The following is a 25,344-nucleotide window of genomic DNA, read 5'->3' on the forward strand; positions in this document are numbered from 1 at the left end:
AAGCATTGTTGAGTCAACTTCTTTTTGGTCACTTGTTTTATACTTGCTAGATAAGCCAAAAGACCTGTTTGTTACACAAATGTGCATGCATCCATGTATTAGTCCATTCTCACACTGCTATGAAGAAACACCTGAGACTGGGTAATTATAAAAGAGGTTTAACTGAGTCACAGTTCCACATGGCTGGGAAGGCCTCAGGAAACTTACAATCATGGTGAAAGGCACCTCTTCACAGAGCGGCAAAAAATGCCAGACACTTACAAAACCATCAGATCTCATGAGAACTCACTATCATGAGAACAGCATGAGGGTAACTGCCCCCCCATGATTCAATTACCTCCCACAACACCTGGGGATTATGAGGATTAAAATTCAAGATGCGACTTGGGTGGGGATACAGCCAAACCATATCAATCCATATATGGTTGAAATTTAAATCAGACGATAGTAAATATCTATGTTCAAAGTCCATCAATGCTTTGAGATTCTCAGCTATTTTCTGGTATGGAAAACAGATTTAGCATCTCCATCTCCATTGGATGTATGCTGCCTCCTGTGATGATCAAGGAATGCAATGGTTCTCCCAAGTCCACAGTACACATTTGCTGTAAAGTGCCTGCTGCAATTTTCTGGTCGTCTGCTCCAACCCTGGCTAAGCCAACACAAAGTGTCTCCTCGGTGATTGCTATTAAAAAAAAAAAAAAAAGATACTGCCATTCAATTCAGCAAATGCATCATCCTGTCCAACAGTCAAACATCAGTACCACAAGTACATTTCAAGAAGCCCCAAATATCTTAAATCTCTTTTGCCACTTATGGACCAGTTATCCATTAATTCATCCAAGGGATTTTCTAAATCATTTGTATTACCTAATATTATAAAAGAGTACTTCCAAACTTTACCCTTTTCAGAATTCCAAAGGCTTACATTAAGCTTTTAGGACTTGACAAGCTGTACTTACACTCTACAATTGCATAGCATTTGTTTTAAAATAAGTTCTGAGTAAACAATGTTTATTACACACTTATGTTTTTAATAACTTACTTATGTTCATATTGACCTAGATATACTGAAGAAACCATGAGATTATGAAATAAATTCAGATTTGAGTTTCTCCCTTGCCAATGTGATAAACTTCAGTTTTCTGTTTTTAAAATGTAATACTCTCTCTTTTAAATCATGGTAATGAGAGCTAAGATAGTAGATATGAGACTAGTAGATTATAGATTCCTTAACAAATAATGAGCATTTGGCATGATTTATGTCTTTAAGTTCAAAAGAGCCAGCCTTAATGAGCTTTAGTATTATTGACTCTGGTGCTACAGCTAAAGAGCTGACCCTTTAATGGTTGTATTGTTTAGTTGGGAAAGGGGTCCTGATTGAAGAATGATCAAAAGGGGGCAGATGATTTATCCAAGGACAAACGGGAATGCAAGCAACCTCTGTACAAAGTTATGGATATAGAACAGCCTTGAAGACTATTTGCTTCACGACTGTAACATGGCCTACTAATGAGAATAAAATAAGCAACAATCACTCAATCTCTTGACCAGGCGCAGTGACTCACATCTGCAATACCAACATTTTGGGAGGCTGAGGTGGGCGGATCACTTGAGCTCAGGAGTTCGAGACCAGCTGGGCAACATGGTGAAACCCCATCTCCACCAAAAATACAAAAAAATTAGCCGGGCGTGGTGGCATGCACCTGTAGTCCCAGCTACTCAAGTGGCTGAGGTGGGAGGATGGCTTGAGCCTGGGAGGCAGAGGTTGCAGTGAGCCATGATTGCACCACTGCACTGTAACCTAGGCAACAAAGCAAGACCCCATCTCAAGAAAAAAAAAAATCACAGTGGGTTGGGCGCGGTGGTTCACACCTGTAATCCCAACACTTTGGGAGGCTTTGGGAGGCCGAGGTGGGAGGATTGCTTGAGCCAAGGAGTTCGAGAACAGCCTGGGCAATATGGTGAAATTCTGTCTCTACCAAAAACACACAAAGAAATTAGCCAAGCATGGTGGCATGCACCTGTAGTCCAGCTAAGGTGGGAGGATCACTTGAGCCCAGGAGGTGGAGGCTGCAGTGAGCTGAGATCGCGCCTCTGCACTCCAGCCTGGGTGACAAAGTGAGACCCTGTCTCAAAAAAAAAAAAGAGAACCTCCCATAAAGATTTACTGACAATAAACATTATTATTATACACCACACACTGTGTCTACATATTAGGAATATAGTAACAAATTTTCTCATATTTACCCTGAAGAAAACTATTCCTAGTTTCAGTGTTAAGAATGAAAAGAGGAAAAATAAAAGTAGGATAAGTATATTTTTGCAGGACAGATCTCACCATTGATTAGGGATAACATGATAGATACATTTTACAAAAATATTTATATTCTAATATATTTATATCAAATGTGACTTATGTTTAATTTGTGAAAAATCCTCACGTTCTGGAATGGTGTTAATTACACTATAAAAGAATGCCAATTTTTTTTTTCTTTCAGTACAACTTGAAGCCTATGGGATTAAAGTTGGACAAAAATGACAAGAAATAGTACAATACGAAAACACTGACTCTTGCTTCCATAGTGGTATGAGTCAATATTAAGTCATATACACATCTAAATGCAGCAACAGAGGAATAATATGAGAGCCCTTCTAGGGTCTTGAGTACCTGGTTCTTCTCCTCGTATTCTTTGATTTTGAATAATCTCCAGAAGCTGCTGGGCTGCTTGGTTTACACTCATATACCGTGGAGGTTCATAGATCTTCCTTCCCCTGTAGGTAGAAAACTAGATGCCACTGTTCTTAGCCATTAAACTACATAATACGTTATTAATGCAATTACTCTCCCAGGTATACTCAAGTACCACAGTCTACATTCTGTTTGATGTTTTTTACATATACTCACTTTAAGCATACACAAAAGCATGATGATTGTTCATTTCTTAAGCTTTTTCATTGTTCTACTTCAACTTTCATCTCACTGAAATGATGCAGGGACACATAAAGATAGATGTCTAAATGAAAGTTATCTTTATTCAAAGTGATACCTTTGGCAAAAACAATTCAAAATAAGTGGCAATTTGGTCTATACTCTAGCTTAATCAGGTTTAGTGTCCTATTTATGTCCATTTTTAAACCACATTTCTTCTTTTCACTGTTTCCTCTAAGAAAAGTAAACTAAAGCATCTTGGATGCTTAAAAGTCTCAGTTGATGTTTATTTCCGTATGCCTCAAAAGCCTATCAGGCTTGCCGAATTATCATATTAATAAAAATATAGCTATTGCAGGTCACGTGTGGTGGCTCATGCCTGTAATCCCAGTTTTTTTTTTTTTTTAATCCCAGCATTTTGGGAGGCCGAGGCGGGTGGATCACAAGGTCAAGAGTTTGATACCAGCCTGACCCACATGGTGAAACTCCATCTCTACTAAAAATAAAAAAAGCTGGGCTTGGTGGCGCACGCCTGTAATCCCAGCTACTCAGAAGACTGAGGCAGGAGAATCAATGGAATCCGGGAGATGGAGGTTGCAGTGAGCTGAAATCACACCACTGCACTCCAGCCTGGGTGACAAAGTGAGACTCTGTCACAAAAAAAAAAAAAAAAAAAACATATATATATATACACACACACACATATATATATACACATATATAGCTATTGCGGTTTACAATACAGTTCATATAGATTATTTTAATGACTCTCAAAACACTTCTCTAAGTCAATGCTATCAAATAGAAATATAAATGAAGCCACATATATAATCAAGTTTTCTAGTAGCCATATTAACAAAAAACTTTGTAAAAAGGCATTTTTTTTTTTTTTTTTTTTTTTGAGACAGTCTCATTGTGTTGCCCAGGCTGCAGTGCAGTAGTGTGATCTCGGTTCACTGCAGCCTCTGCCTCCCGGGTTCAAGCAACTCTCTGCCTCAGCCTCCCAAGTAAGTGGGATTACAGGTGCACACCACCATGCCTGGCTAATTTTTTTTGTATTTTTAGTAGAGACGGGGTTTCACCATCTTGGCCAGGCTGATCTCGAACTCCTGACCTCGTGATCCACCTGCCTCGGCCTCCCAAAGGGCTGGGATTACAGGCATGAGCCACCACGCCCAACAAAAAAGGCAAAAATTTTAATAATATATTTTATTTAATCCAAAATGTTGTAATTTAACACCTACTCATATAAAAATTATTAAAGAGATTGTTTTTATATTAAGTCTTTGAAATCTGGTATGTACTTACAGCACATCTTAATTTGGATATTAAATTTTCACTGGAAATAGTTGATCTGTATTTAAATTTCATAAAATTTATAGTTGTAAAAGTAGATTTATATACTAAAGCTGTTTCAAACATACTTAAAAGTTTTCCATCAACAAGAGTATCATTTTTTAATTAATTAAAATTAAATGAAAAATTCAGTTCCTCAGTCACATTAACCACATTTCAAATGCTCCTTAGTCACAAGTGGGTAGTGGGTACTGTATTAGACACTGCCTCTCTAAGTAAAAAAGGATTAATACTATCATTATACATATGAAGAAAATAAGGCTCAGAGATGGAAGTAACTTGCCCAAGAGCACTCAAGTAGAGGCAGACTCAAGACTCAAATCCATGTCTTTTTTTTTTTTTTTTTCTCACTCTGTTACCCAGGCTGGACCACAGTGGTGTGATCTCAGCTCACTGCAACCTCTGCCTCCCAGATTCAAGCGATTCTCGTGCCTCAGCCTCCCAAGTAGCTGAGACTAAAGGCACGTGCCACCACGCCCAGCTAATTTTTCCCTTTTTAGTAGAGATGGGGTTCACCATGTTGGCCAGGCTGGTCTGAACTCCTGGCCTCGAACAATTCACCTGCCTCAGCCTCCCAAAGTGTTGGGACTACAGGCGTGAACCATCGCCCAGTCTCACACCTATGTTTTCAGAATCCCAATGCATTAATTCATTCCACAAACACTGAGTGTCTGTTAGATGCTAAACACTGTTCTCAGTGTTTAATCTACAAGATATATTGCTATTTCTACTCTATTATACTGCTTATCATTTCATAAGAATAAAAATGTTTAATGTTCACACTGTTAATGAGAGCTCATTTTCAACCATCTTTAGAACTCAGGTCATTTAAGTAGAATTTATTGAATTGTTCAAGGAAATAAAACAGACGTATGCATTCTCAGAATAATAACTTACTTGATTAGATTTTCCAAAGACTGCTCCTTTACTTTGATGTCTGTAGGAAGTAAAAATAGTTCTTTTAATTTAATTAAAAACTATCCAAAACCCTATGTGTAAACCTCAGTTAAGAGTCACCTAAATTTTGGGGAAACATTCTTCCCTCACACTTTAATTAGCCACTTTGTTACAGTAACATAGAGAAGAATGGAAGCTTGTGGTTGTGCCACTAGTTAGAAAACAAACATGAGCTTGGCCCTGAGACCATCCTGCTAACATCTAATTTCCTTTTGGAAAAGAAGACAAAGGAAAGAATTAGATAAACATTGGCAAATACACTACTAACAGCTAATCACAATCTTTGTTTTCATTTCTGCCAGCTAGTAACTGCAGAGACCCAACTGAAAGGCCTTCGATAGATATAAGTAGAAAAAAAATCTTTTTCACATTTAAAAAAGTCTTTCGCTTTCTTCTGAATGTTAACACATGACATAATTTTGAATAAATACTTTAATTCTAAGTATTCATGCTTTTAACAGGGATTTGAGCACCAACTGTGTGTCAGACACTGTGCCAGAGACTGGGATACCACAGGGACCTGACCAGATATAACCTCTGCTCTCAAAAAGCTTGACAGTCCAAGCATCACAAATATTTGATTCGGTATACTTTTTAATCACTAATGCTTAACTGAACTATTTGGTAAAGGTAAAAAAGCAGAATCACTCTACATCCTCAAAGGAACTCAGTATACAACAGCAACAGCTGCTTCCTGCTTTACATGCTGAAAACAAATGGTTCAGCCAAAGTTTGTTTTTGCAAAAATAAACATAGTGCAACTGAGGAGTCTTTAATAGTCTTATGCAGATTTCCTAAGTGATTATAGAAGTGTTTCTTATAAAGGATATCCAAGAGTTTGCTTGGAAATTATAGCAGAGTTAATATTAAATACATATTTTTAAACGTTCTTGGAACCAGCATTGAAAGCCTTTTTCAGGTTTGAAATATATTTCTACTTGTCTGTCACATTATGGAGAAAAAAGTGAATATCTGTTATTAAGAATGTGGCCTCCCTATAATCAATGGTGTAAGTCAACTTTTAGATTTCCATTAAATTATGTTTCTAAGATTTTAAACATTTTAACCCATTTATTAATTCATTCACTTTGAGCTTCTGAAATGTGATAATGAGATTTTTCATATTTTCAGTTTTCTTTACTTTTCAAATATGCTCTATAGAATCTGATTTTTTTTTTTTTTTTTTTTTTTTTTTTTTTTTTTTGGGAGACGGAGTCTTGCTCTGTCGCCTGGGCTGGAGTGCAGTGGCCGGATCTCAGCTCACTGCAAGCTCCGCCTCCCGGACTTACGCCATTCTCCTGCCTCAGCCTCCCGAGTAGCTGGGACTACAGGCGCCCGCCACCTCGCCCGGCTAGGTTTTTGTATTTTTTTAGTAGAGACGGGGTTTCACCGTGTTCGCCAGGATGGTCTCGATCTCCTGACCTCGTGATCCGCCCGTCTCGGCCTCCCAAAGTGCTGGGATTACAGGCTTGAGCCACCGCGCCCGGCCCAGAATCTGATTTTTTAAATGAAGAGGGCTGAGGAGAATTTTTACAGGCAAATCCTTTTTAATCAAGGAATGCATTCGTGACTTCGTCTCAAGCCAGACCCCGCGTTACTTTTCCCTTGTCTTTAAACAGTCCATAATTTTTCTTCTCTATTTCTACTTGCTAGAATGTAAGCTTCTCTGATTCATCTTAGTACCAGGACCTAGCATCATGGGAAGTACCCAGAAGACACTCCATAAATGTTTACTGAATAAATTTACTCACGTGGCTGTCCTACCACTCAGTCACTGATCCCTCTTAAACTATCCACCTTCTGGACAACATAAGTCTAACTCCTTCATAAAGTCTTTGTTGACATCTCCTCAAATGCTTTTTGTTCTTGGAAAGATCTATACAATTAATGCTATCTTTTATTAACCTCTAATTATATCATATATATTGGTCTTCTCTTTCTAAGTAAATTTTAAATTCTGTGTTTTCCTACCATGATTTATCCACACTAATCCCTATAGAACTTAACCCACAGCACGCATTCAATAAATACATACTAATTTAAATAATGAGAATGCCAGATGATAAAACGATAAGAACTATGGCTTGAGGATTTGAAATCATGACATCCTATACTTCACACCCTGTTCCTGCTTTTGTTAATGGAGCAAGGAAGATATATTGTTTAACCTTGTTTGTCTTTTCCCAGGAAAGCTAAGAAAAGTGGCAGCTCTTAGAAAGGGAACTCAAGAGCCAAATTTCTGGTTTGTCCTTCCTGCCTCTCCATACAATAGAACTTAATTGTTCTTTAAACTTTCACATGCACAACACATTAGTTCCAAACTAGATTTCAAAGCTTTGAGAGCAGGACCCACGTCTATATTTTCTTGGTATTCCAAAAGAAACTAACTCTACATGGGGCATAGGGTAAGCACTCAATAAACACCTGTACACTGATCTTGTATTTGTCTTTCCAAAGCTTCTGAAAAGATAAGCGCTGCTTCCTCTCCTTCCTGTCACTTTTTCTTTTTTTTTTTTTGAGATGGAGTCTCGCTCTGTCGCCCAGGCTGGAGTGCAGTGGCGCAATCTCAGCTCACTGCAAGCTCCGCCTCCAGTGGCGCAATCTCAGCTCACTGCAAGCTCCGCCTCCCGGGTTCACACCATTCTGCCTCAGCCTCCAGAGTAGCTGGGACTACAGGCGCCCGCCACCTAATTACATTACTAAATTACTAAATACACCTAATTACTAAATACAGACGCCCGGCTAATTTTTTTTATATTTTTAGTAGAGACGGGGTTTCACCGTGTTAGCCAGGATGGTCTCGATCTCCTGACCTTGCCTGCCTCGGCCTCCCAAAGTGCTGGGATTACTTGCACGAGCCACCGTGCCGAGCCTTTCCTGTCATTTTTAATGGCTATAAGGGGAGGTTATCAGGTGGCCTGCCTCTCAGATTCTTCCTTCCCTGTTCTGTTTTAGAACCTTTCAGTACTGTTGTAAAACACACATTCTAATATCTGAGCTCCAATGAATCCCCATTTTTCATCCCTCAGATACATCTTCTTCTTCAGCAAAAGTCCTTTTAAAAATTATCCTTCACCTGTCATCTACTTTGACCTTCTACCCACAGCTGATCTTAACTGGATCGAACTTTGGGATAACAAGATGGATATATCTGATGGCACAGTCCACACCAACTCACAAGTCTTACAGTGTCCTTTTTAGTAGGGACTATAAAAAAGTAAGACCAGTCTCTTTTTACATGGAAAATTCAAGGACAAAATTATAAAGCTAATTAATGATGAATGAAGCACTAAATCACACTGGCAATAAACTAAGAAAACGTCATACTAGCTGATTGCAAATATTGGCATAAGACAAAAGAAAATGTGTTAGAGAACAGTTTATGGCCTAATCTAGATCTATAATTAATTAGATGTCAAGAATAAAAGGGGGCCAGGTGCAGTGGCTCAAGCCTGTCATCCCAGCACTTTGGGAGGTCAAGATGGGCAGATCACTTGAGGCCAGGGGTTTGAGACCAGCCTGGTTAACATGGCAAAATCCCATCTCTACTAAAAACACAAAAATTAACCAAGCATGGTGGCACACTTCTGTAATCCCAGCCTCAGGAGGCTGAGGCAGGAGAATCACTTGAACCTGGTAGGCAGAGGTTGCAGTGAGCTGAGACTGCACCACTGCACTCCAGCCTGGATGACAGGGTAAACCTTATCTAAAAAAAAAAGAAAGAAAAAAAAGGAATTAAAAGGAGTGTATTCTGGCTGGAATTGATTGAACTAGCAAGAGTTAAAAGATTTTCTGTGCCAATGGGTAATAAGACCAAGTCTGAGAATATAGACTAAATAAAACTTCAATTAATTTCCATAAATATTTATTTAATGCCTACACTGTGCTAGACTTCCAGACATTAGGAAGAGAATAATAAGCAAGATAAAGTCTCTGCTCTTACGACGCAGTGAAGAAATCAAGTTAATAAGGTAATTCATGTAGCTGGTAAGACTATGAAAAAAGTAGTGTAAGGTTATAACACATCACTGAAGGGATTCAGGGTGCAGCACATGAGATTAGATAAAATTTCACTCACGATCAGGAGTCAGCAAATTTCTGAAAAGGGGCAGACATATTTTAGGTTTTGAGGACCATATGGTCTCTGTCACAACTATCCATCACTGTTGTTGTGGCATGAAAGTGGCTATAGATACTATATAAATGAAGGTGCATGGCCATGTTCCAATAAAGCCTTATTTACAAAACAAACAGCAGGCCAGATGTGATCCATGGGTCCTTGTTTGCTAATCCCTGCTCTGGATATTAATTTCTATCCTAAGAAATGCCAATCATTAGTAAAAATGTATAATAATATTTTCTATTAAGACATACAGCCAGGCACTGTGGTTCACTCCTCTAAGCCCAGCACTTTGCGGGGCCAAGGTGGGTGGATCACTTGAGCCCAGAAATTCGAGACCAGCCTGGGCAACATGGCGAAACCCCATCTTTACAAAAAATACAAAAATTAGCTAGGTGTGGTGGCATGTGCCTGTGGTCTCATATCTAGAAGGTTGAGGTGGTAGGATCACTTGGGTAATGGGAGGTTGAGATTGCAGTGTGATGAGATTGTGACACTGCACTCCAGCCTGGGAGACAGAGCAAGACCTTATCTCCTAAAAAACGAACAAACAAAAAACTTACTGTGTTGCTTAAAATTAAATATTGTTAAACAATAGAGAATTGGTTATATCATGCAAATACCTTAAAAATTTTTGGCAAACAGGCCGGGCGCGGAGGCTCACACCTGTAATTCCAGCACTTTGAGGGGCAGAGGCGGACAGATCATGAGGTCAGGAGTTTGAGATCAGCCTGGCCAATATGGCAAAACCCCATCTTTACTAAAAATACAAAAATTAGCCGGGTGTGGTGGCAGGCACCTGTAATCCCAGTTACTCGGAAGGCTGAGGCAGGAGAATCGCTTGAACCCGAGAGGTGGAGGTAGCAGTGAGCCAAGATCGCGCCACTGCAATCCAGCCTGGGCGACAAGAGCAAGGCTCCATCTCAAAAAAAAAAAAAAAAAAAAAAAAAAAAAAAAAAAAAAAAAAAAGGCCAGGTGCAGTGGCTCACTCCTGTAATCCCAGCACTTTGGGAGGCTGAGGTGGGTGGATCATGAGGTCAGGAGATGGAGACCACCCTGGCTAACACAGTGAAACCCTGTCTCTACTAAAAAGCTGCAAAAACTTAGCCGGGTGTGGTGGCATGCGCCTGTAGTCCTATCTACCCAGGGAGCCAAGGCAGGAGAATCGCTTGAACCCGGGAGCCAGAGGTTGCAGTGAGCCGAGATTGCGCCACTGCACTCCAGCCTGGGAAACAGAGTGAGACTCTGTCTAAAAAAAAAAAAAAAATGTGGCAAACAGAAATCTTTTCTAATGTTCTGAATATCTGTATTTAATATACAGAGGCCAAAATCATGGGTTTATCTGCCCTGATCTTGTGCTATGTGATAGACATTTTGGTGAGTGACTTCACACAGTTTCACTAAGACAGTACAATTCAAAGTATGATCTCAGGACCAATGCCAGTACGTGAGCTTTGTGTTACCCGTAAATGATGAAATAACTACAGGAGTAAGAATATGTACAAAATTTATAGTAACTTAACACTGACATAAAAGATTGAAAATTTAAAAATCAAACTTATGTTTTAAACAACCCAACCATGGTTCTTTACCACAAAGAGTTTGAGAAGTACTGCTCTATACAACTCCATGAAGTAGAAGGAATTATTCCTATTTGATAAATATGCAGGCTAAGGAATGTTTACAGTATTCTCTAGCTAGTAAGTAGGAGCACTGGGATTTTGTCTTCTGATTCCAAGTAGAAGTATCATTTCAAAGTTATCAAAAATGTCAGTTAGCTGTGTTCTGTTCAGTCACAGATTAAGTCTTTGATACCAGTATTTCTTTCTACAACATATGCTACTAAAATAGGGGCTGATTAGCAAATGTGAGTCAGTAAAATTTCAGTGCCTCTGCTAGAAAGAAAACACCATGCCTTTCTGAATCTCAGTACTATTATCTTGGTAAACAAAGACAGTGATTCCAGCCAGCTCTTTCCACACGAAACAGGAAATAGGATTTGAGCAAGATGGTACAGTGAAATGAGCTATTATTAAAAGGCTGATTCTCCCAGTTCTGTCACCAATTGACTAGGTGACATTGGGGAAATAATTCAATATTCTGGGCCTCAACTTCATCTGTAAAACAAGCTTCAGTAAGAGGATCTCCAGAGTCTCTTTTAGATCTATCATTGTGAATCTGATAGCATCAATACTGCAGTATTCAAAGAACCTCCCTAGGAAGGTGCAGGATGGTCCTTGGTAAGACTTGCTCAGTGCATGTCTATTGGATTGCAGTAAATCCTTGATGGACAAATGAGTAAGATATGGAATACTGGAGAGGATCTACTAGGGCATAAGAGGGAGCAGCATAACTGTGGTGTGCATGCAGAAATAACCATGTGGTACCTGAAGCAGAAGATGCATGTCTCTCTAAGAGTGTAGGAAACAGTGTGGTCTGCATAGAATGGCTTGACTGTGTCTTTTCTTACCTCTAGCTAATTATCCATAGAACAGTTTTTACCTTAACACAAAATCAAAAAAAGAAAAATATGATAGTTCCATATTGTTACTTCAAGGAAATTCCAAAACCCTTACCTAGTAAACATAATGTGTGCATGCCATTTTGTCTGTTCTTCTTCACTTTGTCAAAGAAGCTTTCTGGTCTCCAAGTGTCTGTCCAAAAAACAATAGAAACTGTCTCTCCAAACTTATATAACTAGAAAAAAAAAAGCACATTAATTAATGATGGAACAATTCACTAACTACTATTTTATAGATAAGGAGAGAATTTAATCATTTTACAACCAAAATAAAACGTGAAAACCCAACTTGAAATGGGTTGGGGATCAAATCTGTCACCAAAAAAGGTAACGGGAACTTCTCTTTGGTTCATGGTAGCTGGTGTCTTTCTGATACCAGTAGTAGGTAAGTTTCAGTAATAAGTTTCTAGTATTTCTGCATTCTGTATAGGAACATGTGTAACAATTTCATAATTTAGCTATATAGTGTTGCTAAAAATACTGAAATGCAAAGAACCCAGAAGAAAAAAAAAAGTTCTGAGCAATCAGAGCAGGGTTCACAAAGTTAATATTGTTCTCATTTTACAGATGAGACCATCAAAGCTTAGAAAGATCAACTAGTCACATAGCTAACTAATATAAAAACAAATACTTAAATCTAGTCTGAGGGAATGCTCCTTTCCATCACACTATCTCAATAAAACAAAGTATATACTCACTCCTGCCATTGTTCCAAACCTACAGTCCCTTAATTTGGCAAGATTCTATTTGTTCCCTCACTATAGAGTTCAGGGGTGAGGGCCTTTTTCCAAACCTCCTCTTTAATAACCTCACGTGGCCTACCCTACTTCACCATCACTAAGAAGCTTGCTTCTCTGATCCAGACTGGCTGAACTAGTTCACTTAAGTGAGTCCACTTTCAAATATTACGCTGAGAAAATCTACTTTTGAATTCTGGCTCTGCAACTTGTTGGCTGTGTGATATTACTCTAAGACTTTATCTCTAAAATAGGAATAGTGATAAAATTCTGTTCTTCCTACTCCTCAGGTTGTGAGGATCATATTACATGTAAAAAGTTATTCAAACTGTGAAACAATAGGTTAATATTAGTTCTTATCTCAGCACTCAGCAAAGGACATTTATTTTCAAAGACTTAATATAAAACAGAATACTAAAGTTATATAAAGATTTATTCAATTTAAATAGTACTTGAAATAATTTATAATAGAACTGGTAAGCACTAGACTCTGAAAGTCACATCTAGTCCTCTGCCACAAATTAACTGTGTGCCTGAAATAGCCGTGTGACTTCAGGAAGTCACTTTTCTCAGCCTTGGGTTCTTCATTTAAAAATGCAGAAACTGGTCTGGAGCAAGGATTAGTCATCCTCTGCTTCCAGTAGCCTAAGGCTTGTCAAATCACTTTCAGAGGCTCGGCAAGAGATGAGGGGAAGACAGGCAGGAAGGAAACAGAGAAAGCGGGGCATTCAGGTGCTTCATCCCTAATTCCCTAGAGCAGCTCAACGTTTCTCAGTTTTTACATAATGAGGTCCTATAAACTATAATCAATACTCATAATGGTGACTTTGAGTTCTAAAGGGAAGGCTCATCATGTTCCTCATAGGCCACAGTCTACATCTTACCTACCAACAAGCTTTACTCCAAAGTCCATTTGAAAGCTGCCTAAAAACTTATTCTCTCATAGAAGTTATGCTATTCAGTAGCAATCGAATTCACAGGTCAGTGTACAAAGACCCATGTAACTCCAAGTATTCAATCATGAAACTTCCTGCCACATGTGACAAGGTTTCTCTGTAACAAATGTATTTCTAGTTCCAATATGGAATGCCAGGAATATGTTCGCTCTGCCACGTCTGGGCCCTGCTGAGGGGTTTCGTTATTATTACTGGGTGATGAGAGGCAAACTTAGCCAACATATACTTATTACAGATCATCTACTATGTACCAGGTATTATGCTAGTCACAGGTTTAAAATGACAGGCAAAACATAGCTCTGGCTCTCATGGATTGTGCAGTCTTGCTCATGTCTCATACAGCAGGGAGAGGCTCTGCAGTCATGGCACTGGTTCTTACTATGATTCATCATGGACAAGTCAAGTAATGTTCCTAAGCCTTGGGAGGAACCCTTCTACAAATGGGTATAAATAACTGTAAACATAAAAATGTGGTTTTTTAGGGTTGAATGACACAAAGTATGCAGAGTGCCTAGTAGTGCCTTGCACATGGAAAAGTCTCAGTAAGTGTTAGGAATTTGATGATATAATAATGATAATGTTTTAATAATGATGATGTTCTAAAATGCTGTGCCCTGCTATAATCCAACTGCTTTTCTTATTGGAGTAAGCTCAAAAATATTATTAAATATTTGAAACTACATTTATGATTTCATTCTGACAAGTTCAACTGTTCACATTCTAAAAAGGATTTTTCACATCTCTGATCAAATTATGAAATATTAGTATTATTCCATAAAAAAACTTCAAGGTAGGCCGGGCGCGGTGGCTCAAGCCTGTAATCCCAGCACTTTGGGAGGCCGAGGCGGGCGGATCACAAGGTCAGGAGATCGACACCATCCTGGCTAACACAGTGAAACCCCGTCTCCACTTAAAAAAAAATACAAAAAATTAGCCGGGCGAGATGGCGGGCGCCTGTAGTCCCAGCTACTTGGGAGGCTGAGGCAGGAGAATGGCGTGAACCCGGGAGGCGGAGCTTGCAGTGAGCTGAGATCCGGCCACTGCACTCCAGCCTGGGCGACAGAGCGAGACTCCGTCTCAAAAAAAAAAAAAAAAAAAACTTCAAGGTAAAATTGTTACAAAAAATTATATATGCAATAATACATACTTTAAATGAGTCTTAAATACTTTAAGAGTCATGGGAATACAGTGATGGAAGGAAATAAGTTCTTCATTCAAAAAGAGAGTAATAGACCACTTCAGAAAGAACTGAGATGCAAGTCACATATAAACACTATCTAAAGCATTTTGTGTAGCAGTGTCTTTGAATTGTCTAATTTGAGAGATTAAAGAAAACCTCACACAAGCACTGCTCTCCAGGACCCTGATTTATAAACTGTAACCACTCCTATAGCTGTGGTGCAAACTTCTTCAGTGAATCCTGGAACATTATGCAAACAATTTCACCATATGTCAATACCTCAAAGAACAAAAGAACCAGTTCTTTGTGTTTCACAATCCAAGGGCTCACCAGTGAACTATACTAGGGCAAAATCACACAGTGATGAGAACTGAGATTGCAGAAGCCTAAGTATTGAGCCATCCTATAATATTAATATAAGCCTTTGTGTTGTAATCACTTTTCCTCCAAAACATTATCTGCAAATCTAAATTTAAAGACTACAGAAACAGCTGTTTTGTAAGAAACAGTAGGTAAACACAGGCCTTTTTAAATTTTAACCTGGAGTAACCTATTGAGAAAGTAGTTTACCTAACTTATACTGGATTATGTTTTATCTAAGACAAAAACCAAAAAAACTCAACTCAAAACATCCACTCATTAGGCATAAGGCACAATCTAGTCAGAAGATGCACAAGAAAGACAATAGTAGGTAGTAATAATTATTATTAAATATGCTGTAGACTCTAAGCATTATAAGAATTCAGCATTTCCCCCACTCAGAGGGCATCTGAAGGCATCTTCTGAAAATACAAGGTGTAAGCTAGACCTTGAAAGACAGTTAAGATTTAAGACTGGAGAAGCCAAACATGGGGAAAGAATGAGATACTATGAACAAAGTAACAGAGGTGGGAAGTCTTGGGCAATATTTTTTTTTTTTTTTTTTTTTTTTTTTTTTTTTTTTTTTTTGAGACGGAGTCTCGCTCTGTCGCCCGGGCTGGAGTGCAGTGGCCGGATCTCAGCTCACTGCAAGCTCCGCCTCCCGGGTTTACGCCATTCTCCTGCCTCAGCCTCCCAAGTAGCTGGGACTACAGGCGCCCGCCACCTCGCCCGGCTAGTTTTTTTTTTTTTTGTATTTTTTAGTAGAGACGGGGTTTCACCATGTTAGCCAGGATGGTCTCGATCTCCTGACCTCGTGATCCGCCCGTCTCGGCCTCCCAAAGTGCTGGGATTACAGGCTTGAGCCACCGCGCCCGGCCGTCTTGGGCAATATTTAGAATGGCATTAAGCAATTACCTAGAAATAGCTAACTGTACCTGACTTCTCTCTAAACACATATCTAATTCCTGATATCTTATTTAGTGCCAATTCCTGTAAATTCTGCTGTATAATTTATGTAGCTGACTAGTCATTTCTTTCCCTACAACTATGGTTTGAGTCTTCAATGTCACTTGCCTGAATAACCTTAACAGTCTCCTAACTCATCTCATAGCCATCAATATTTCTTTCCTTTTAGAAGCATAGATGCTTTGTAAAACTCCATTTTAGACTTCAATGCTTTTGTTATTTTGTATAATAAAAATATTTTCTGTGGTATTTACATTGAAAAGTCTGTTAAATTAAGAAAAATTAAACTTGCTAAGAACGCTATTAAGCCCTGCAAGTATCATATATTTATATCCTAAATTAAATCAGTGAAATCTGTGAAGTGAAAGAAAGCCAAGCTAGCAAAACTGTCAAAAAATGTACCACAAAACCACATAATCAAGAGTGATTAGTTTTCTCTTCTATGCAGAATACTGGTCTTGGGGTTGGGTTTTGTTTGTTGTTGTTTTTATCCCCACATACAATTTGCTTACCATTGATGTAACACTGATTTTTGATGACACTAAGAAAGAGTATGCACATGGCCACACACTAGGTACATAAAGTTGAATGACTATGTAGACAGAAGAGCTACAGGATTTATAATGAGAGCCACTTGTAAATTAAATTTTAAAATGACAATTTAGAGCATATAATTTCAAAGACAAGATCGAACTCCATGGTGGAAGGCAGGGGGTTGGGGGAAAAAAATAAGAAATTCAACCCAGCAAGTACTTGTTACATATTGATTATATGCATGGCACTGTGATAGACTGCAACGGCAGACAGGAAAATCAGTAAATCAAAGCATTTATAATATGATAAAATCATAAACATATATAACATGGCTTGGGTGTGCCCCCACCCAAATCTCATCTTGTAGTTCCCATAATTCCCACATGTCGTGGGAGGGACCTGGTAGTGGGAGGGTGAAGCGGGGGGGGGGCAGTTACCTCCATGCTGTTCTCGTGATATTGAGTTCTCACGAGATCTGATGGTTTCCTAAGGGGCTTCCCCCCTCTTTACTCTGCACATCTCCTTGCTGCTGTCATGTGAAGAAGGCTGTGTTTGCTTCGCCTACAGCCATAATTGTAAGTGTTCTGAGGCTTCCCCAGCCATGCTGAACTGTGACTCAATTAAACTTCACAGTTTATTGACCTCAAAGTCAATTTAACCTCAAAATTGAGTCAAAATTGACTTCAAAGTCACTTTCCCAGTCTTGGGTATGTCTTTATGAGAAGCATGAGAATGGACTAATACAACATACAAGTAACTGAACATTCTATATAGGATGGGGATTAATTTACCAAAATTGTTTTAATAGAAGAATGGCACAATTAGATTTACAATTTAAAAAGTAAACTATGAAGTAGGAAAAAAATGATGGTAAGGTGGCTATTAAAAAAAATAATGATTAGAACCAGTAATAAGTAGAAACAAAAAGGAAGAAAAAAATTAAATATGCTCATGACTTAGCAGGTAGTCAAAAACTGTTGCTAAGTGACTAAAAGAATAGAAAGAGCTTAGATTATTTTCTTCTAAGACCACAGAAGGATGTAGAACTCTAGACGATAAAACCTAGCTTAATACAAAGAACACTAAAACTAGGTGTTCTTTGTATTAAGCTAAAGTTTTTCATTACTACTTTAGTCCCTGGACAACAATGAAACCAATTAATGATTCTGAAAACTAACAAGAAGAATCACTACAAGGTCGACAATGCTGACTATCATACTGAATATTGTGGTATTAAAAAAAAGGGAGGAAATGAGTTGCTACTTTCGGAAAGTAACATACATTTTTCCAAACTAGAAATGCATTATATAAACAGATGAACATATGGCAATACTCAAGGTCACTCATGCAATAGCAAGAGAAAGTGGAAACATTTCACAATGATAGGAAATTATACAACCTTTTCTCTGAAGTCAGCCACAACTGATAATGCAGTTTTTATCTAGAAATCATTGCTACCTAGTTTCATGGAATTGTCTCATTTATCTGCCTTTCAAAATGTTTTAAAACCATTTCAGTCACCAAATTTCTACAAGAGAACTAATATATTCTATCACACAAATGATTAAGATAATAAAATTATATATAAAGAAGTATTTCAGAATTTTTAATTTCTTCTAATATTTGTTTGGCCTATAAGATCAAGTAAATATACACATACTAAGTGTTGAATAAAAAGACTGAAATATGCCAAAATTGGTAATTGTGGATACCTCTAGGTGGTGGTACTATGGATGCTTTTTTATTTTCTTTTTATAATCAATATATCTTCCTAATTTTCTATGAGTATAGAAATCATTTATTATCAAGGAAAATGGTTCTTCTAAAGCAGGAACAATGCTAAATGGAAGCAATTCTGACTCTGTATATCTAAGCTAACTGCTTCTGCAGAAATGTTAAACTCAAGAATTCAAGAAAAAGGCTTTATTCTCCTATCTTCTGTGTATTGAGAAAAATCTCTGATTTATTAAGATTGATCCTCAATTTATTAAGCAAATTTTCAATACCAGGACATCTGAACACAACCAACATGCCTGGCTTTAGACATACAAATAGGCTTTTCTTTCATTAGAAAAATCTGAAAAATGTTAAACAATTACAAGTGTTAGAAATATCTGTTAGGAATTTTAAAACATGATTTTAAAGTATATGTGTTTATAACTATTATTTTAATGTGAAAAATCCTAAAATTTATTGAATGAAAATTTGAGTACCTAATAGTATCTCAGTCAAGATAATCTTTGCCAAATGTTGGTAAAGAGGCTGGCTTTTTGGCTTCCAAATCTATAAGATATTGGAGCTTATCTAGTTTAGTAATTTTCATACATTTTACTAGTACTTAGTGTACATTTAGTTCTTTTTTTCTAAATGAACTACTCTTAAGTAAAACATCAATAGAGTTAAAGATAATAACTGGGCTCCCTGAAGATCTAAATATTTGTTATTTGGTGTTATGTCACTACTTCATTATCTGCAGAATCCCTAAAGCATCTTCATACATCATGGTGCGGTTTGAAAACCAGCTCTCTCATCCAATCTCCCTCCCAATCCTCAACACATACCCTTACGGTAAAGAAATCTGAGATCCAGAGAAGTAAGATGATGCCTTAGTTACTGCCTAGGCAAGAAGTAAAACCAAGGCCTTTTAATTTGAAGTTAAATCCTAAATCTTTTCCATTATATTTTTCCTCTACCAATTCTACCCAAGATGTGGTCAATTTTTATTCAACATACATATTCTAAGCCTTGTGTTAACTGACTCCCTAGACAGACAAGGTTTCTTTGGTATTTATTTATGTGCATATTTGTATGTATGTGTGTGTTTCTGCAATACCTTACAGATTCCCTAAAGTGCTTCTAAGACTCTCTCTTTTAACTACACTACTCTCTCTTTTGGGAATGCCTTCTGCCCTTTTGCCTATCTAGCTAACTTCTTATAATTCATTTCTTTAACCACTTTACTGTATTATCATTCACATAACAATGACCCTTTCAAGCGAATAATTCAACACTTTTTAGTAAATTATCACGCTGTGCAACCATTGCCATACTTAGTTTTAGAACATTTTTCATCACCCAACTAAGACCCCTATGTCCATTCACAGTTAATCCCTGTAATGCCCAGCCCCAAACAACCATTAATTACTTTCTGTCTCTACAGATTTGCCTTTTAGGGACACTTCATGTAAACAGAATCAAATAATACATGGTCTTCTATGTCTGGCTTCTTTCATTTAACATACATGTACTTAATATCTACCCCATGACTTTAACTCTTCCCAAGATATTAGTAGAGCCTTCAAGGCAACATCCATACCCTTAAGAGTCTAGGAGTAAGATAAACATAATACTACTCTTCCACATAATCAATTCTATGATTAATCTATGGTCCTGAAAGCACAGGAAGACTGGCACAGGGCTCTTAGTGAAAGGAGGCAACTGCTCTAGCAATGATAAGTTTAACAGAACCAACCAAAGTAGGAAGCCAATTGAGCAATAGTAATAGAAGAGTCCAGCCCTACAGACAAGTTTTTGTGGGGTACAAACCATAATAACAGTGGTAGTGAAGATGATGCATAAAGACCTCAATTCCTTTCCTAGGACTATCAGTAAGGCAGAAATGGCTCTCTACATCTCCGCAAATCTCAATTCTCTTAATAGAAAATGCTCCTAAATTCACTTTCTAAATCTTCTCTTATGCCCTACTCCATACAGTACAAGCCACCATCATCTTTCCTCTAAATGACTATAATTAGCCTCGTAATTGATTTCCTCAATTCCAATCTTGCCTGGCAGTAATTCAATCTTCACACATTGGCCAAAGATTATGTTTTAAAAAATTTATCAGATCAAGCATTTCTATTGCTTAAAACCCTTCAATGTCAATCTATGTCACTTACGTTAACATCTAACCTCCTAATGTTGGATGAGAGTCTAGTGATCCAGCCCTGTCCACCTATCCAACCTCAAGTCACTCTTCCCCTTGCCCGCTACGGTCCAACAGCCTTTCCTTGATTCCTTTAACAAGCCAAGCTCATTCTCACTTCAGGACCTTTGTACCGACTGTTCCCTCTGTATAGAATATGCTGGTTCCTTCTTGATTCATATCTAATCTTAAATGTCACCTTCTTAGAGATACCTCCCCGACCTCAGCAGTGACTTAGTCACTCTCTAAATACCAGTCTACTTGAGTTTCTTATACTTACCAGTATGTAATATTTATCATTTTATTGTTGTTGTCCCTTCTGCCCACTAAAACAGAAGCTCTTTGAGAGCAGGGGCCCTACTGGTCAAGTTCATCACTGCATCCAAAGGCACTTAGAAAAATAAGTAGGTTAACAGTATTTGTTGAATGAATGGATCACTATTCTCTTTAAAGATTTCTAACTTGGAAGCCTCTAATACACTTTTTATTTTACAAGGAAATTTTTCATCAGGAATATGGAGTTTGTAGTAGATAATTTTATTTTATGGCAAGCCTATAAGATAGTGCATATCAACTGGCTGTGTATGTGAATTTCTGTGTGTATGAAGGAGTGTTGGATAGTTAAACGACTATTTTTACCATCATAGTGATAAACAAAAATTTCCTGTTGGCTAATAAAACTACAAAGGTAATGAACAAATACCCAGTGGCTGATTCTGAACTGTGCATCTTATTTCTTTAGAAAACAACAAAAACAACAGAATAGTTCAAAGGGGGTTGATAATTGATAGCTGAAAAGTCTGCCTATTTCTAGGTTAGAAATTTCACACTGCTACTCTTTAAGGCAAAGACGTTAGAAAGCATATATGGTTCGGGTTTGTCACAACATACAAAGTATATTTCTGTTCAATTAACTTGATGACTGTTTTTGAACTCATGGAAAGCTCTTTCATGGAGATGACAGAATGCCTTTTCACAGTGGTTCTCACTTCCCTTTTAAAAAATTGAGCAAGAGCGCATGGCAAGATAACCCCTCAACAGCCTACATTTAACAAGTGTATACTGGGAATTAAAAACCTACTCTTCCAATCCTGCCATGTCAAATGAAAGATAATACAGTTCTCTCACTTTCTAAGTTTTTAATTTGTCTAGGTTGGTGGTTCTCAAAGTACGGTACCTGTAGCAATAGCTTCAGCATCATCTGAGAATTTGTTAGAAATATAAATTCTCAGACCCCATCCCAGATCTACTATATCAGAAAGATCTGAAGATGAACCCTAGCAACCTGTCTTACAAGCCCTCCAGGTGATTCTAATAAATACTAAAGTCTGAGAACCATAGATTTAGGTTATTGTTTCTTCCATAAGCACTAATCCAAATAGTAAAGAGAAAAAGGCCAGCTATTATAAGGAAGAAGACTTTGTCAAAGTACTTGCATTATGCAGGATATCTATACATTTATTTTAAAATTTAAGTGTTACGCATATGATTTGTAATGCTTTTTATATTAGAAAACTATATAAAATGAATCAATAATTACCTCTTCTGATATGAATTTCAGTGGTACAAGAAGTATATCTTCATGGAAATGTCATCACTATATAAGAAAGAACCTAGAAAGGCACCTCCTGTTTCTCACACGAATAGTCGTTTCATATCCAGATTAGATAATAAAACTAAGCTGGGGGGAAAATGGTGTGTGGCTGTTTAGAGAAATCCCACACACAATTGTGAGAAAGTTTTTTGAAAAATAATATATTCTATATGGATATAACTGTAGGTGCTTATATGAAGACTGCTAATTCTCACAGTAAATTCCCACTCAAATACCTTCACCCATTTTAGACATAAGAACAATTACACTTTACCTATCTATCAGTGTGGAGGATCAGAAGGACAGGATCACCCAGGTTTAGTTTTAACCAGTCTATAAAACAGATTTACAAGTGATGTGTTCTATTTTTATGCTTAAAAAAGAAGCAAAAAAAAAATTAAAAATAGCTATAATTTAGAGAAAAATATGATGGAGAAAGGGTTAGTTAACTTTCTTTACAGGACATAAAATTATATGAAATATGATAAAAATGTATGTTCTATTAGCTTAAGGTTTACACATCTTTTATTTATCAAATGATAATTTCTCTCCTTTTTTTCTTTCTTCTAGCAGTTATCAATTCTTTTTTTTTTTTTTTTTTTTTTTGAGATGGAGTTTTCAATCTTGTCGCCCAGGCTGGAGTGCAATGGTGCCATCTCGGCTCACTGCAACCTCCGCCTTGCATGCTGGGGTGATTCTCCTGCCTCAGCCTCCCCAGAAGCTGGGATTACAGGTGCCTGCAACCACGCCCAGCTAATTTTTGTATTTTTAGTAGAGACGGGGTTTCACCATGTTGGCCAGGCTGTTCTCGAACTTCTGACTTCAGGTGATCCACCCGCCTCGGCCTCCCAAAGTGCTGGGATTACAGGCGTGAGTCACCATGCCCAGCCATCAGTTACCAATTCTTAAAAGGCAGCACTGTCACAAGCTTGTCCAGTCCGCCTTATTTTGTGGTTGTTTTTCTGTTTTGTTTTGTTTTAGGCTTTTAGCAGCCTGAAGCCTTGGTTTTTAGTTTCTGTCTCTAGTGATAAGCAGAAAAGAGGAATGAGGAAGGGGCTTTACTGGCTCAACCAGCAACAGAAACTAAGATTTCTCTCCCTTGGACACCCACAGAAGGGAAGAATACTGGACTAGGGATCAAGAGTCTTAGCTCCATCTATGCTACCACCTACCTGAATGACCTTGGGAACATATTCTCCATCCCTATAGCATTCTTTGTAGCGCTAACACTTGATGGTTTTATGAACAGCATTCAACTTACTCCAACACAGAAATGTTCAGAAGGGTTTCAAAATGTAAAAAAAGACTTGAATGGGCAAGGTTTTTCAAAAGTATGCATTTTGGGCAAAAAAGATAGCAAAATTCCATGCTAATTTAAACATAACAACTAAGAGCAAGTGGTGAACACTGTCAGGTCAATCATTTATACTTTTTCTCTAGTTCTTCACAAACACAGGCAACATTTTGACATAAAAAGCCAGTATTAGTCAATTAAATTGAACTATCTCTCCAAGTTATACAGAAAATATAGTCCTCTAAAGCTATAGACATAGAACTGATGCTATAGACATAGAACTGATGCTAACATATCTTCTTGAAAGTATCTATTTTTAAATTATGCGTTTCAGGAAGACACACTGGGGAATACTTGATTTCACAGATTCTAAGATGCATGTTGTTTTCCTGTTATGATATATCTGAAAATAGGACTATGTCTTAATAATCGATGATGTCTTAAAACCACTGTTAGCCAAGCAGCAGTCATAGTTGTAATGGATTATCCATGTGTGAACATCAGAATACAAACACCAAGCTTGGAAAATGAATGTCAGTAGCTAAGAAGTAAATCTTGGAAACAATTGTGGGGCACTCTAACCCCTCAGAACCAAGACTGTTAGACACAAAAATGACTAACTTTACACATCAATAACTGCAAATCCGGTTTAAAAGCTTACATCTCTGGCGTTTAGCTTTTATACTGATTCTATTAAGAAATGCAGCATCACAATGCTCTTGATAGCACACAAAACAATACTGTATGAAAAATCATGGGCCTCGACAATGATGAGTAAGTCATTTGGATTAGTTTATATTTTCCTTTTTATGTAAGTACAAGTTGGATATAAGGTTAAAACAATTTTCTAGTTAAATCTAAATGTTCTACTCCAATAAGGTGGAAAACTTAGCATAAAAAAATTAGTGTTAAAAAATTCAGAATATGTATATACTAAGTAGTCTAGTATCAAATATCATAAAATACAAATAAATGTATTTTCAATTTGTGGAAAAATAAAACCTTTTTGTTTAATTCCACTGAAAAACCTCCTTTGTTGCATTACCTGTAAACCACAGCAGCCTACAGCATTCATTATGGAGGCATTGTGAATAACTCTATAAGGAATTCCCAGCTTTGTTGCTCTTAGAACAAGATCACTGTGTGTTGTAGCCCTGTAGTAAGAAAAGATTAGATTGGATTAAAGCAAACAACACCTTCAAGACAGTAAAGCTATAATATTTCCTGAGTTCATGTCAATTAAAGAGACAGGAGCACTGCATTTCTTCAAATTCTTCTACACACCTGCGTAAGGCTTTCATCTGAGCTTTTTAGCAAGAAAATGCAAGACTAAACATGCCCTTCAAAATGTTGAGTTGCTACTATAACACTCCGAAAGCAGCCTTGGCAGCTACTTAAAGGGACCTTTACTTGCCCTTTGTCCTGTAAATATCTGAAAAAGATATCTATGAAATATAAGCTCAGCAACTTAACTCTTGAACAGCAATTCTTAAGCTCTTTGGTCTCAGAGCCCTTTTAAATTCTTAAAATTACTGCTCTAAAATTCTAAATTAGGGCACAACTAGAATCACTGCTCTATTTTGAAGGCTTTGTTTTTGTATTTAAAATATAAGGCAGAATATACAGATATATCGTGAAGATACTGCAAGTTTGGGTCAAGATAACCATAATAATGTAAATATCAAAATATAGTCAGCCACATTAATTATTTTGGTTTCTTATACATATAAAAGTTATGTTTATACTAAACTGTAGTCTCCTAAGTGTATAATAGCATCATGTCTAGAAAATGTGCACATCTTAGTTTAAAAATATTGCTAAAAAATGCTAACAGTCATCTGAGCCTCCAGTGAGTTGTAATCTTCTTGCTAGTGGATGGTCTTGCCTCTATGTTGATGGCTGCTAACTGATC

General features: G+C 37.5%; 1 protein-coding gene across 1 annotated transcript in view; it reads right to left on the reverse strand.

The window, feature by feature from the left end:
• Positions 1-142: 142 nt before the first annotated feature.
• Positions 143-25,344, reverse strand: part of DPH5 (diphthamide biosynthesis 5) — a 36,264-nt gene continuing 11,062 nt past the window's right edge. The window contains exons 4-8 of the mRNA XM_010377252.2: positions 24,478-24,586; positions 11,942-12,062; positions 5,186-5,225; positions 2,672-2,775; positions 143-685 (exon numbers count right to left, since the gene is read on the reverse strand). Of these exons, the coding sequence (XP_010375554.1) occupies positions 489-685; positions 2,672-2,775; positions 5,186-5,225; positions 11,942-12,062; positions 24,478-24,586 (571 nt within the window). The 3' untranslated portion in view covers positions 143-488. The remainder of the gene's footprint in view (positions 686-2,671; positions 2,776-5,185; positions 5,226-11,941; positions 12,063-24,477; positions 24,587-25,344) is intronic.

Source organism: Rhinopithecus roxellana, chromosome 8 (genome assembly GCF_007565055.1).
Source record: "Rhinopithecus roxellana isolate Shanxi Qingling chromosome 8, ASM756505v1, whole genome shotgun sequence".
NCBI lineage: Eukaryota > Metazoa > Chordata > Mammalia > Primates > Cercopithecidae > Rhinopithecus > Rhinopithecus roxellana.